Below are 16,016 nucleotides of genomic sequence, written 5' to 3'. Positions count from 1 at the left end.
CTAATGTGCTAATCAGATTAGGCCTGGAATGAGACTGTAGAGTCTGACGTGCTATAGAAATTAAGACATATTGAACGGGGGCTGGAGGGAGGGCTCAGTGGTTAAGAGCACTGTCTACTCTAACAGAGGTTCTGAGTTCAGTTCCTAGCAACCACATGGTGGGCACAACAATCTATACTGGAATCTGATGCCCTCTTCAGGCATGCAAGTGACCTACAGATAGAGTACACATATATGTTGAATGAATGAGTGAAATATTAAACGGAATATATGTTCTCTCCTCCTACTGTGATGAGTTAATACTAAATGGCCTTAAAGGTCAGGGTCAACTAGAAAATCTTTAGGTTTCTTAGAGTTCTGTACTAATAATTTTAGGAGAGCACACTGTAGCGTAGTCCTCAGTCACAATTCACAATTTTTCCCTCACTTTGAGCTTTAGAACAAGAGTGGCCAGCCCAGCATGGGTTTGTGCAGTTTCTGAGACAGAAATTGAGGGCTCTTGGTGAGCAAGCTTCATTCTGGGAAAGGACAGTTCTGGGTGAGGTCAGTGGTCCCACAGTCATACTGGTCCTTTTCTCTCTCCATGTTACATTTCTAGTTGCTTGTATCCTGCTTTCGTGTAAAAAAATCTACTCTTATATAGAATGTGGTTTCCTTGCCTGCCTTCCTCCCTCCCTTAATCTAACCCTCCTCACACCCCTTCTTTCTTTCTTTCTTTTGAACAGGGTCTCATTGTGTAGCTGTAGGTGGCTTTGCACTCAGACTCAGTTGGCCTCTAACAAAGATCTGTATGTCCTGGGTGCTGTGATTAAGACTGCACCATGCCTGCAACTTAGACCCAACTTCATTCTTTCTCTACTATCCTCATCTGGAATTAATCTACTCAGATTGTCTTTGTGTTTTGGAAGTGCATTTCTCTAAAGTTATGTTGTGTGTGTGTTTGCTGTCTTCTTTCCTCACTAAATTCAAAGCATCTCAGGAGCAGAAACTTTTTTTTTTCCCTCTATCACACTTAACATGAAGTCTCTTAAATGGGAAGTACATTTCAAGTAGCTTGAGTTCTATAGAAGCTGTGACCAATACTCTCCTGTTGCTGTGGTAACCCTATCAAAACAGGAAATGAAGTTGGTTTACCATGACTTGTTCATAATTGACTCATGTTCATTCCCTTTTTTTTCCCTAAGTGTTCACAAAACATCTGTTAAATAATATCCAGGATTGAGTAATCCCATACTTGGTGATCAGTATGCTTCTGGAATCTGTTCTAGCCCATCTCAGCCCTGAAATAGACCCAAAATCCAAAAAGTCTTGCATACCACTCCCATTTATATTCTTTTATTTACTTTTTGGCAATTTCGTGCATATATGCAACGTGTCTGGCTCATATCCAACCCATATCTCCTCTCGCAATTTCCTCAGAGCCTCCAATATTCATTCCTCCCACGTTCCTATATTCTTATGTTTCTTAATAACCTTTGAGTCCAATTAGTGAGTCTACATGGACATGGATGTGGGGCCATCTAACAGAAGACAAACGGCTTATCAGCAGCTATGTCGCCAAAGAAAAATCACTTGTCTCCCAGGAGCTGTTACTTGCCGTTTACTCCTCACCTGTTACTGGAGCATCATGAACCCTTCCTCCTCTCATTCATGCTGAGATGTTGATTGTCTTGATAATATGCAACATTTCACAACATTATTCCCCATCCTATAGCTCTTACATTTTTTCCCCACATCTTTCGTATTTCCCAAGCTTTTCGGAGCGTGATACAGATGTACAATTTAGGCTGAGCATTCAACAGTCACTTATTCACAACACTTTGACCACTTAAGTCTCTTTATTGACTGCTGCCCACTGCAAAAAGAAGCTTCTCTGACCAAGCTTGACAACAGCTTTGAAGCTTATGGGTATAAGTGTATTTAGGAGGCAATTTGACAACATTTAGCAAAACAACTTTAGTAGATTCTCCCCTGGGATTTGAGGGGCCTCTGGAAGGATAGTATGAACTCTTTTTAAGCTGGGAGAAGGACCTAGTGCAGTGCCTGGGCTGGAGCAGCTAGGGTAGGAAGCAGGCGGATCCAGTATGAACTCTTAACCACTGAACCATGTCTTTACTCCAGCTACTCCAGGAGTAAAGTGTCTCACTGGCTGTCCTGGAACTTGCTATATATAGGCCAGGCTGCCTTGAATTCAGACATCCTCCTGCCTCTGCCTCCTTAGTCCTGGGGTGATAGTTGTGTACTTATCAGAACAGACATTCTAGCTCTCCTTCCCTTTATTTGTTTATATGCATATGGATGTTTTGCCTGCATGTCTGTCTGTACAAAGAGGCTTGGGCCCCACTATGAGCAGGGTCTCAGCTTCCTTCAGGTGAATGTGGAAGAGGAAGATGGTGTCACGCCTTCAGATGAAGAAATCAGTTTGGTTATCTCACCACCAAGTCAGGTAATAGAGTAGATAGCCACAATGATGCTTGATTTCTTCTTCTAATAGCCAGTTGTTTAATCCCAGTACTTGAGGCAGAGGCAGGAGGATCTGAGTTCCTGAACAGCTAGGGCTAAAAGGACCCTACCTTAAAAACTACAACTAACTAACGAATTAACTAACTAAAAAAAAGCCCTGGTAGATTATAATTGTGCAAAGCAAACCAGATTTGACTACTATGTTCAGTGAAAAATAAGAATTTATCACGTTGAGGTGCTGACCAGTATTTTACAAGTTTATTTTTACTTAATTTAAATTTTCTCATGCTGAAGGGTCAAATTTCTAGGCTTTAAGATGCTGTCAGGCAGCTCTCTAGAACTAAACCAACAATCCCAAACTTGTGCTGTTTTAACTTTGTTTTGTCTCTTGTTGTGATTATCCAAGAGAGTGTTAGTAAGAGTAGACCTCCATATTGAACACAGTTGCCTGAACTATAACCCTTTTGCCTGCCTCTCCAAAAGCCACTGCCTTGGGCCTTAATGTAAAATAGCATTTAAATAGTCACTCTGTTTAAGAACAGGATACCTTTAAGAGTGTTTGGGGACAATGCAGCTTGTTAATAGCATTGTGAGATGATGGCAGCCGCTGACAAGGTTAGTCTTAAAACAGTGTGTGGATAGACTCAGTCAAATTTAAAGGCTATAAATACCATTTTAGAAGCATGAACTTTAGAATAAAGCTGTTTCACGCTTCTAGCACTTAATGAAGAAACAAGAAAATATTTTACTGCCTGCCAATATGTTTCATTGATTTAGTCAAGTATAAAATACTTTGGTAGAAAATATTTCAGTAAACAGTTACACCCCCCCCCCCAAAAAAAAAACATAATGGTAATATTCAAAATTTTAAACCATTATAAAATTGAAAGTAGGTTTTGGTTTGGTTTTGGTATGAAAGATATTTATTGGATGGAGAGAAAGAAGGAAGGAGAGGAGAGATAGAGATGGTGGGGGGAGGGGCTGCCCTGACAAAGAAAGGGGAGAGAGCCAAGTGAAGCAAAAGAGCCAAAGTAGGATTTTTCTTGCTTCTATTCAGAATTATGTAGTTGGATCTTAAGGATTTAAGGATACCTTGAAAAGAAATGGAGTTTTATCATGGTTGTGAAAATATTTTTTAGAAGCTTGCTTTGTCGATTTTGTTGCAAAATTACTCCAGTAACAACAAAAAAATATTTCTGTATTTTTTCATGTAAGAAAGTTGATAATTGGGCTAGAGAGATGACTCAATGCAAGAGTATTTGCTGCTCTTGCAGAGGACCCAGGTTTTATTCCCAGCACCCTCCTGGCAACTCACAGCTGCCTGTAACCAGTTCCAAAGGAACTGATGTCCTCCAAGGGCACTGTATGCATGTGGTGCACATACATGCACAGACACATAAAATAAAAATAAATCTTTAAAAGGAAGATTGATAAAGGGCAATTAAGCTTTCTGAATCTTTTTAGGGCTTAAGATGTGGTTGATGGTATTTGATGTTTCTGCTGAGTCAGGGAATTCAATACCACTGTGGAGGCAGAAATTATATTCTCACCAAAGTGTATCTGCTATTTAATGGGAAAATGGTGAGCTGGGTTTTTGTTCGTTTGGGTGTGGGTGTGTGGGTTTGTTTGCTCTTTTCCTGTAAACCTATGTCAGGTTATGGAAATGAGCATTTAACTCATGAACAAAGCTATGCCACCCGTGCCAACTTTACAAGTTTCTATTCTTTCTGCCAAATAATTCTGTGAGCTGTTACAATACTCTCTTTTTATACACCTTTGATTTTTTTTCTTGCCTGTTTTATTTTTTAGCTCTGCTTACGATAATCTGAACAAAGTTCGAGTTGCTATCAAAAAAATCAGCCCTTTTGAGCACCAGACCTACTGCCAGAGAACCCTAAGAGAGATAAAAATTTTACTGCGCTTCAGACATGAGAACATCATCGGCATCAATGACATCATCCGGGCACCAACCATTGAGCAAATGAAGGATGTGTATCCTTTCCTAATACTAATTGCTGCTGCCTCTGCTGCCTGGCCATTGTGTGGAGTAAATAACTTGAAATCAAGAAGAGTACACAAAGCATTTTTTAATCACTCCTGCCATATATATAAAGGATGCTAAGAGGAGATTGTAATCTGTTTGTACTTACTCTAATGTTTAAAGCATTTTGGTTTTTTTTTTTTTCCTTATTGTTTTGTTTTTGCTAATTTTAGCATGTTTTGTTTTTTTTTTTATATAAGTTCTGTGTTTTCTCTGTCATTCTCTAAAGGTTTTCTTTAATCTTAGCTTAGGAAAGTTGTTTAATATCATTCCCAACCCCATGATGAAGTAGTGCCCCTAGATATGCACCTGGCTGAATATGCTTCTCTTTCAGCCTCACCTTCCTTATCTTTAAAACAAATAAACTGACCCGGGCACAGTGGTGCCTGCCTTTAAGGAGGCCGAGGCAGGCAGATCTCTGAGTGTGAGGCCAGCCTAGTTTATAAAACCTGTTCTAGGATTGTCAGGGCTACACAGAGAAACCCTTTCTCAAAACCAAATGAATGAATGAACGAATGGGCAAACGGAGCCTCAAAATCTTTAAGACCAGATCAACTCTGTTACACATAATTGTAGGCAGCATTAGACATCAGAACTGCATCTAGAAGACCCCACCTCACAGTCTGCACCTCTAGGGCATGGCAGCTCACATCTCTAGGCAGATGTTCCTTTTTAAAACATCTCTTTGTTGGTAAATGGTATGGTATTCTAAGTGAAATGCCTCCTGCTGATACATACCTCTTGGTCTTGTTTTACCTTTTGTCATAAAAGAAAGCCTCTTGTATATAACAAGCCTTAATTCCTCAAGTCCCTTGCTTGGTTTCATCCAGCCTGAATCTGTAGGAAACAGAATAGTATGCACAAAAACAAAAGAAATGCAAAAATTCCCGTAATAAAACATGATTATTATGATGTTAAAAGCAAAGGGTGTGTACATTAATTTTCATAAGAAATAATGTGGCATAGCTGATGTTTTAGCTGCTTAAATAGTGGGTGGCAATGCAGGAAGGAAAGAAGAGCAATACTCATCAACCACATACTTCCCTTGTTCTTATTATATGTGTGCAGAATTGAACAGTGGTCAAAGAACAAGGCAGAAAGGCGGAGACTGGATGCAGTGGCAGTGTCATTTCTAGGCCTGTATGTCCCTCCTGGTTAATTGTAAGGATATTGGTAACAAGAAGCAAAGAAAAAGAACAGTGGCATTACCCATTACTTCTGGGCCAAAGAGATAAATGTTGATGTTTGTTGATCATCACATTCCTTATACTTTGAAGGAAATTGGTTGATAGTGGACAATTTGGAGAACAGGGAAGTTGAGACCTCAAGATTGGCCAATATTCTGTTTCAAGTCTTAGTCTAGGCCCACAAGCCACATTGGGGCAGAGCTGATACAAATTTTCTTTCATGTGAGTATACCATGTTCTCTTCAGTCTCTCCTGTCCTTTGACAGCCTCGCTGTGTCAGAACCTGTGTGGGGAGAGGATTAAGGGGAGTTGCATTTGCTTTGCTAAGTGTGACCAACTGCTGGGTGTTCTACCTTAACCTGTCAAACAGATATATAGTGCAGGACCTCATGGAGACAGATCTGTACAAGCTCTTGAAGACACAGCACCTCAGCAATGACCATATCTGCTATTTTCTTTATCAGATCCTGAGAGGATTAAAATATATCCATTCAGCTAATGTTCTGCATCGTGACCTCAAGCCTTCCAACCTCCTACTGAACACCACCTGCGATCTCAAGGTCAGTTAAGTCATTTACCTTCAGGATGATAATGTACTTTTAAAACAACTTTTGTTTGAGGTGTTATTTGTATTCAAAACTATCAGTTACACAAATTTGTTTTGTTTTGAGACGGGGTTTCTCTGTGTAGCCTTGGCTATCCTTAGTTCACTTTGTAGACCAGGCTGGCCTTGAACTCACAGAGATCCACCCGCCTCATCTCTCCGAGTCCTAGATAAACAAATATATTATAGCAAAAATACAAGTATAATATGAGTCTCATTCTTTCTTTAACCCATTCTTTCTTTTCAGTAGCCACTGTAGCACATTTGTAGCTCATGTGTGTGCATACTTGCATGTGTGCAGTGTCATATGTGTTATCTTTGTCTTAATCCTCTGTATCAAGAGTACGAGGCTCACAGTGATATATAGCTTTTCACTGGGTTGGCTATAACCAGTCATGTGTGGTGGCTCATGTCACAAATCTCAGCACTGGGAGGCAAGCAGATCTTTGGGAGTTTAAGGTCAACTTGATGTACATAGTGAGTTCCAGGCCAGCAAGGACTACAAAAAAAAGGAAGGAAGGAAGGGAAAGAAAGATTGGCAAGGATTTTTTTTTTTCTTCCCCCTGAGTATACACCTTAAAACGAAAATAAGTGTCCACACAAAGTAACAGATAGCTGGAGGCTCATGCAATGGCTCAGGTGAGTTGAAGGCACTGCCCAAGCCCAACAAACTGAGTTTGATCCCTATATCTCACAGTGGAAGGAGATAACCAACTCCTAAAAGTTATCTTCTGGCCTCTACACACACACACACACACCCACCCCATAGCATAGATAATGTCTCCATTCAAACACATAGTTGTAAAAACAAGTCTTATAGCTGGGCTAGAAATGTAACTCACTGGTAGGGTGCTTTCATAGCATGTGTGAGGCCCCAGTCAGCCCCTGGTGCTGGAGTTGGGGAAGCTATGGCTATTTTCCATCTATGTCTCAAGGGGCCAGTGACCATCAGTATTGTAAGCTCCTTGGTAAGCAAGCTCTCTTTTAAAGGAGAGTCCCAGGCTCACGCTGGAGGTTTTGCATACTAAATAGGGTAGGTGGAGTAGGTAACTGGGTATGGAGAAGAACAGGTTTTCCTCACTGCTCTCCCCTACATTAGAACCCACATGGTTAGTGACCTGTAAGAGAGTTACTAAAGAAGGGGGTGAGCCATCTCCTTTTAATAACACAGTGACATTCTTCTGTAAAATAAATGTGCAGCTTCTTGGATGCTGTAATTGAAGCAATCAAGAGGCTTTTTGAGAACAAAGGTTCTGCCCCTGATTCAAAGCTCTTACACAGTGAGGATAGACTAGCCAGAGCAAGAGACAGTAACTTGGAGATGAAAAGGGCTCTGGGTAGGTTTGGTGTGTTTTTTTTTTTTTTTTTTTTTTTTTTTTTGAGGTTTAATTTTATTTGTGTAGTTCATAAGTAGTATGCAGGTGCTCAGTAGACCAGAAGATAGTGTCAGATACCTGAGAATTTATAGGCAATTGTGAGTCACTCAGTGTGGGTATTGGTGACCTCAGGTCTTCTGTGAGAGCAGTCTGGGCTTTTCACTGCTAAGCCATCTCTCTAGACCCCCTGGGATGGTTTTTCTCAAGTCACCTAAGTGAGAGTGGTATGCTCTCACAATAGCTGATGGTAGTGAAACCTAAGGATGGTTGTCAGATCATGCCCTGTCAAATGACCCTTCACCCTTGTTCTTCACTCCACCATGTGGAATGTCATCACTTCCTTTCAGGCTGTTGAGGATTAGGGAACAATGGATTTGTAGTTTGCAGAAAAATATCTAACATAATATTGGTAGCATAACACTCACTGGTGATAATGCCTTTTTTTTTTTTTAGATTTATGTATTATCTATGCACACACCAGTAGGGGTCACCAGATCTCATTATAGATGGTTTGAGTCACCGTGTGGTTGTTGGGAATTGAACTAAAGACCTTTGGAAGAGCAGACAGTGCTCTTAACCACTGAGCCATCTCTCCAGCCCAATATTGTCTCTTTCATTTTCATGGTGTTTGATATTGGCTCATTAGACTCTCTAAGAAGATATCTCACTTTCTTTCCCTTAGATTTGTGACTTTGGCCTTGCCCGTGTTGCAGATCCAGATCATGACCACACAGGGTTCTTGACAGAGTATGTAGCCACGCGCTGGTACAGAGCTCCAGAAATTATGTTGAATTCCAAGGTAAGAAAAGGAAACAACAGCTATAAACCTGTAAACCCTCCTCTCCAGCCTTCAGTCAGGTATATTTGGCCAGAGCCAGAGTGCTGTCTTAACCTTTCTGAGAACTGAAATTTGGACCTTTAAGGGTCACAGTCTTCGGTCAAAGTGACTGTAAATACCCATGCCCCTCCCTTGTTGAGACCACCAAGTCACTGTTCTTTATGTTGTCACAGTTGCTAGTAATAGCTGTTTCTGTGCAAATGTTCCAGAGCTCAGGTTGCCTGATAATGAAGACTTCAGCAAAATTATTGGACATGGAAAGAATAGAAACCACTGTGGACTCTTGAAATCACAGGGTAGTTAGTTATTTTTCAAAATGAAACCATTGCTCCTCTTACCTGAGTTGCTGTGGAGGGTAGATCCAAGTCACCCAGACAGTTAACAAGTCTGGATCTTGGTGATATATTGGGGTGCATACCCTTGGACCCTGTGTTCCAAGAGGGCCAGGCAGGCCTCTGCAATTCTAGGACACCCCAGGCTACATGGGGAGACCTCTTTGAAAAAAAAAAAAAAACACAACAGAAGGGGAAGGGGAATTGGCATAATCTCAGTACTCAGGAGGCAGAGATAGAAGAATTGCCACAAATGTAGGGTCAGCCTGGGCTATTAATCCCTCGTCAGGAAAAACAAACATGATTGCATAGATCTACAAATGGCAGGACAAAATAACGTATGTAGTCTTTATTAGAATCATAAGCTGGTAGGCAAGTTTGAGCACTGTTAGGAACATTGAGATTCAATTTGGATTGGGGGTTGTTGTTTGTGGTAGGTTTTGGTTTTTGTGTTAACTGTGTGTCTATATAGATTTGTGCTCAGAGACACCAGAGTTAGCTGTTAGGGCCCTGGAAACACCACTGTAGGCAGTGATGTTGAGCTGCTTCATGTGCAGGGACAAACTGCTGGGCCCTTTGCAAGAACCCTTTGCCCAACTGCTGCACTAAACCCACTCTAATTCATGTTCTCAGGGCTTCGCTTTTGGGTCATACCTTTAACTGCGATGCACAGGAATAATGTTATCTTCAGCATATCAGAGTGCAAGGCTCTGGGTGCAGTGACGAGTGATGCTCATGTGCAGTTTCTGGGTCTTTTCCAGAATACTGCAGTTAATACTAGTTTGAGAGGAAATAGTTTGACTATGAATTTTTTTTTTTCAATCAAACTCTCAAATACTTCTCTTACTCTCCATTGGTAGAAACGTAACTTTTGTTTTGATTTGTTATTGCCTATAGTTCTAGCTCTGTGAGAGCCAGTACCTTCTTCTGATGTGTTTGGACATCACACATGTGCACAAACCTATATAGATACACAATTAACAAAACCAAGAACCTCTCACCTTTTGTGTTTTCACTTTATTATTTATTCTCTTGAGTTATAATCCACTCCGTCTAGGATTTGGACCTCTCCTTAGCAGCCTTGGGCAGTTTCTTGCTGTTCTTTGGCATCATCTGCTCTAGACTATCCCTTTCCCAGTCCTAGAACAGCTGTTTCTCCCAGAAAGCCTGATTCCACTTAGTATTTATTTGTGTGTGTGTGTGGGGGGGGGGTTCCCTTTTTTTTTTTTTAGCTTTGGCCCAGAACAACTGATATTTTAGATTACAAGAGTTAGAAATAATTACTTAAAATTCTACCTATTTTACCATTATTGCAGATCCAATAACTGGTTCTTTAGTTTTCCAAACTCAACTCACTCTTAGATTTTACTGAATGACTCTTTTTTCTCTTGTTTATGTTTTTCTTTCCATTTGTTATTATACCTAACATTTTCTACAAATTCCAGCTTGTGTTCCTTATAGAAGCATTTTGAACTGTTACAAAGAAATAAAATTATATGACTTTTAACAGACTTCCTTTAAAAGAAAATTTATACCTAAGAAATAAATAGGGAAAAAAGTGGGGGGGTTTTCAGCTTGTTTTTTTGTTTGTTTGTTTGTTTGTTTGTGTGTTTTGTTTTGTTTTTAATTTAAAAATGGATAAAGTTATTCCAGGAATATAGTGTTGTTCATGTAAGTTTATTTTCAAGTTTATAAAAGTTACTTAAATTATATAAACAATGACTATTACTAGTTTTTCTAGTTCTAATTTGTAATAATAATTCTAAATCTCTTACCATTTGAAAGTGGACTGAGCTATACTTCAGAAATTCTAATTTAATAACTTGAAGAGATAAACATAAATTTAGCATCTGTCTTAGTTTAGATTTCTGTTACTGTGATAAAATTTCATGACCAAAAGTAACTTGGGGAGGGGAGAGTATTTCAGCCTACAGTTCCATATCACAGTCCATCATCAAACCAGAACGGCTTCTCCTGCTTCTGCCTCCTAAGTACTAGGATTAAAGGTATGTGCCACCACTGCCTGGTGGCATCTCTTTAAAAAGCCAAATTACTGTTTTTCATTCTGTATCCCTGTGTTTCCAAATGGCAGTCTCAAGGATGTGCTCAAACCAAAAATGGTGTCTCAAGGACAGTCGTGCTCCACATGACTGTCATATAAAGAGATTTCATGTTGTTACAGACACAACATTCTATTACTCTTGTCTTTTCTCTCCTTTGGTTGTAGGGTTATACCAAGTCTATTGATATCTGGTCTGTGGGCTGCATCCTGGCAGAGATGCTATCCAATAGGCCTATCTTCCCAGGGAAGCATTATCTGGACCAGCTGAATCACATCCTGGGTAAGCTCTTGAGCATGATTTACATCAGTCATGTCAGACTCACTGTAGACATGGCTTGTGCTTTGTTTTAATCTTCCCTGATTTAAAAATACTAAAGACCTTTTTGCAAAACTTGTAATGCAAATACATTAATATAGAGTCCCTCCTGCCCCATAGCTGATGTATATAGTAATTTGTCCCTGTCTTTTGACAATTAACAGTGAATATTTTGCCTAATAGGTATTCTTGGATCTCCATCACAGGAAGATCTGAATTGTATAATAAATTTAAAAGCTAGAAACTACTTGCTTTCTCTCCCGCACAAAAACAAGGTGCCATGGAACAGGTTGTTCCCAAATGCTGACTCCAAAGGTAAGTCTTACTTCATTGATGATTTTTTTTTTTTTTCTTCTTAAGCTTACCTTTAGGATTGCTTTGTATTGGCTTAAATTATTAGGCTCAAGCCTGAAAACTAAGCAAATTAGCTTGTAAGTCTTGAGTAATACTTTATTTAAAATGTGGTAGACTGGAAAAAATACTTCATCTTTCCATCAAGATTGTGGACTACTCTTGCAAAGAAACTGATGGATTGTTTCTTGTATCAGTCAGTTCATCAAATGCTGTTGACATTGTTAGAACTAACTCCTGGAATATGCTCTTGCTCTCTAGCTCGCTCTCTCTCCCCAAACCCCTCCCCCTCCTGCTTCTCTCTTTTCTCTCTCACTCTCTCTTTCTGTCTCTCTCTCTCTCTCTCTCTCTCTCTCTCAAACACACGTGATTTAAGCAAACAGTGTTGAGATGATTGAATGGGCCAAGAAGAAGGCATCTCCTTGGAGCACAGCACTGCTCATTCTTGAGTTCTTATGGATAAAAATGTGCATACTTTAAACTTTTAAAAAATTCTAAGTTTATAAACTCTTGTAACAGATTTTAAATGCATGAGTATTTTTAAAAGGTGAAATTTGTTTCCTGACATTGTTTTCTTAAATGTCATTGTTAATAGAATTGTGTCTTTTTTTCATATCAGTGCATAGAAATGACTTCCCTTTAATGATTTTATAATAGTCCTCTGCTGGGAATTTAGCATTTTCTAAATTGTGTTGTTCTCATTCTCTCCCTCCCTCCCCGTTATACATTTCAAGTATTAACAGGTAGTTGAAAGAGGGATTGTGTTTGCACTATGCTAATCTTAAAGAGAGCAAGCTCAGATATTATTTCTCAGGCACCATCCACCTTTTTTTTTTTTTTGGCCAGCAAGCCCCAAGGATCTGCTTATCCTTCCAGCTTTTAGTGTATTCTGCATATTGAAATCAGATCCTCAAGATTTCCAGGCAAACACTCCACCTGCTATACCATTTCCCAGCCCAGCAACATTCAACTTAGCTGTCCAGTTTATGTATGGACTTGAGTTAAGGTTCAAAAACTTTTTTCATCTCTGATACAGTACAGAATGTTATAGATAATGTTTAGAAGTATAAATGAAATACTCCTCTAATTATGAGAATCTCAGAATGACCTGGGAGGGGGATATTTATGACAGAGTCTTACTGTCTAGCCCAGGTTGACCTTGAACTTAGTAAAGTGATCCTTTTCCCTCAACTCCCAGTTTCTGGGTTTATATTCATATGCCACCAGGCCTAGTTTTCCAAAATAACTTTAAGCATCTTGAGGATATATCAAAATTATATTTGTAGAATCATACTGTTGTTTAATTGTCAGTTTTAAAATTTAGAGCTCAACGCACATAATGCATTACTTTTTCTTTTACATTTATTTATTATTATATGCATGTGCAGTTTGGAGGACATGTAAAAATTGGTTCTCTCCTTTTACCACATGAGATCACCATTACTTGCCTTCTTGCTGGCCCCAACAAATTACATTTAGATTGGTTTATGTATTTCATCTACTGAACATTTTACCTGTCTTCAGAATTGCTCTTTTAGGTTCATACATAAAAAAACTTCATGATTAAGATGTAAGCTGACCTATTCCCTTTGTTCCCTTCCTGTTTCCCTAAGTAAGCTTCTGGGAGCAGGAACATTGCAGAAAAAGGCAGCAGAACCTGCAGGGTATTGTTAGACTAGGTCCAACCACAATCTGTCACACTCGGGGGGTCAAATCAAACTGTACTGTCAGCAATACGGGAGATAGGAAATACAATCTTACTACTGATAGGAGCAACTGCAAAGCTTTGTGTTATGTTTAATCCCAGAGAAGTTATTATTTTATTTACAAAAAGACTTGAGCATTTGTTCTGTACCATCCTGGCTGCTACAGCCCAGGACATGAAATCAGCAATAAGAACCTATTTGTAGTCAGGTGTGGTGGTGCACACCTTTAATCCCTTTCTCAGGGAGGCAGAGGCAGGTCGATCTCTGTGAATTAGAGGCCAGCCTGGTGTGCAGAGGACATCAGGATTACACAGAGGAACCCTGTGTGGGGGTCCTATTTGCAGAAAGCTGATTTATATGAAAATGACATAAGAAACTGAGTGGATGACATTTGGGAATTCAAGATTTCAGTTTTCTAGCTGAAATAGTGGAGGTTTTGAGTATAAATAATGATCATTCATAGATAAAAGACCAGTTAAATATTAAGAAAAATACTCGTCTTTACAAGATAAGAACACTAAGAGGTCCACAGTTACTCTTCTGTCCACTCCATTCTCCCCTTTAAAAAAAGGTTTATCATTAGGTAGTGGTGGCCGTGCTTTTACCAGCACTTGGGAGGCAGAGACAGGTGGATCTCTGTGAGTTCCAAGACAGCCAGGGTTACAATATTTTAACCTGTCATTTGTTCAGGGCTGTGGGAAATAGAATAGAACATTCATGAGTTGAGTCACTTTGGAAGGAAGTTGGGCAGGTTTGTCTTGCATCTTTTATTTCAACAATATTAGATTCTCACCTTTGGGTCTGCCAACATTGAGGCTGGGTATTGTATTTAATTTATTTAGCTTTAACTGAGAATGAAATTGAGCTAGTCATGGTGATAGATTTCTTTAATTTCAGCATTTAGGAAATAGAGGCAGGTGGCTTTCTGAGTTCGAGGTCAGCCTTGTTTACAGCCAGGGCTACACAGAAAAACCCTTTCTGAGGGTGGTAGAAGTTAAATTGAGTATTTTTTACATATTTGTTGAAAGTTTTTTATTTACTATTTATATAGTATTCTGCCTGAATGTATGCCACACACCAAAAGAGGGCACCAGAACTCATTACAAATGGTCGTAAGCCACCATATGGTTGCTGGGAATTGAACCAGGATCTTTGGAAGAACAGCCAGTGCTCTTAACTTCTGAGCCATCACTCCAGCCCAGTTTTAAGGGTCTTAAAACTGAATCTTTGGAGCCAGTAATGCTATGGGTTTTTTTTCTAAAAAGCAGTTTTAGTTTAGAATTCTCTCCAAGAGTGAAGGGGAAGAAATAATTTTTGCAGCACATGGTACTAGGCTAGTTGAATCTTTATTTGGAATAAATTTGGTTTAAATTAATGCTTATAAATAAATGAATTCCAAATGAACTGATGATCAAACATGTATTCTTATTTAGTTTTTAAGATTTATTTGTTATGTATGTATAGAATGTTCCATCTGCATGTATGTTTACACGCCAGAAAAAGGCATCAGATAGATGGTTGTGAGTTACCATCGGGTTGCTGGGAGTTGAACTCAGGACCTCTGAAGAGTAGCCAATGAGGGCTCTTAACCTCAGCCATCTTTCCAGCCCCCAAATACATATTTTTAATGGTATTATTGGGCTGGACTCTGGAGTTTACAACCCTTGTTGCTCTTGCTGAGGACCCAGGTTCAGTTGCCAGCCATTCGCATGTTGGCTCACAACCACCCACAACTCCAGTTCCAGGGGATCTGGTGCCCTCTTCTGCCTTCTGAGGATACTAGGCAGACATGTGTTGCACATGTCTGCAGGGAGGCAAGCTACTCATACATATAAAGTTTGTTTTGTTTTTGTTTTTTGGAGACAGGGTTTCTCTGTGTAGCCTTGGCTGTCCTGGACTCACTTTGTAGACCCTTCTGGCCTTGATCTCACAGAGATCCACCTGCCTCAGCCTCCCTGAGTACTGGGATTATAGGCATGGGCCACTATTTTAGCTTAAAATAACAAATCTTAAAAGATTTTTTAAATCATACTGTTAAGAACCAGCAATGTTAGAGTATTCCCTGTTTTTCTGAATTGTACATGTATTTTTTTACTAAGGTTTAAACATAAACCAAGAAGTGCGGATGCAGATGATTCCATGGTGAAGAGCATTGATTTCTCTTACGTAGGACCCAGGGTTTGGTTCCCAGCATCTATGTGGAATTGTAGCTCCAGTTTCAGGAGATCTGGCACCTTCTAGCTTCCCTGGGCACCAGGCATGCACTTGGCACACAAACAGACATGCAAGGAAAACACTCACATACACACAATGTTTTTTTAATTAAAAACCAACCAAACAAACTCTTGGGCTGGAGAGATGGCCCAGAAGTTAAGAGCACTGGCTGTTCTTGCAAAGATACTGAGTTCAATTCCTAGCAACCACATGGTGGCTCACAACCATCTTTAATAGATCTGGTGCCCTCTTCTGTTGTGCAGGCACACATCCAGGCAGAACACTGTACATATAATTAATAAATCTTTAAAAACAAAACAAAAAAAACTTCAAATAATTTTTCTTTTAAATGCAGGTTGTGCCCTTGTTACATACTCCTTGGCATCCATGCACATGAGCTTGCACACACACTCAAACAATTTTAAGTAATGTTTAAGGTTTAAAACATAACATTAGACTGAATAACATTTAAAGCATTCCAGTATTTGCTGTCATGTGGAAGGGAGCCCAGCATAATGGTACTTTT

At 39.5% G+C, this 16,016-nt stretch overlaps 1 protein-coding gene across 4 annotated transcripts in view; it reads left to right on the top strand.

The window, feature by feature from the left end:
- Mapk1 (mitogen-activated protein kinase 1) overlaps positions 1 to 16,016 on the top strand; it is a 58,268-nt gene that overhangs the window by 31,144 nt on the left and 11,108 nt on the right. For all 4 annotated transcript variants that reach the window (XM_060371372.1, XM_021645935.2, XM_060371374.1 and 1 more), the window contains exons 2-6: positions 4,273 to 4,455; positions 6,062 to 6,251; positions 8,354 to 8,470; positions 11,069 to 11,183; positions 11,403 to 11,534. In XM_060371372.1, the coding sequence (XP_060227355.1) occupies positions 4,273 to 4,455; positions 6,062 to 6,251; positions 8,354 to 8,470; positions 11,069 to 11,183; positions 11,403 to 11,534 (737 nt within the window). The remainder of the gene's footprint in view (positions 1 to 4,272; positions 4,456 to 6,061; positions 6,252 to 8,353; positions 8,471 to 11,068; positions 11,184 to 11,402; positions 11,535 to 16,016) is intronic.

Source organism: Meriones unguiculatus, chromosome 17, assembly GCF_030254825.1.
Source record: "Meriones unguiculatus strain TT.TT164.6M chromosome 17, Bangor_MerUng_6.1, whole genome shotgun sequence".
In the NCBI taxonomy this organism is placed as follows: Eukaryota; Metazoa; Chordata; class Mammalia; order Rodentia; family Muridae; genus Meriones; species Meriones unguiculatus.
This window is presented reverse-complemented; position numbering and strand designations above follow the sequence as displayed.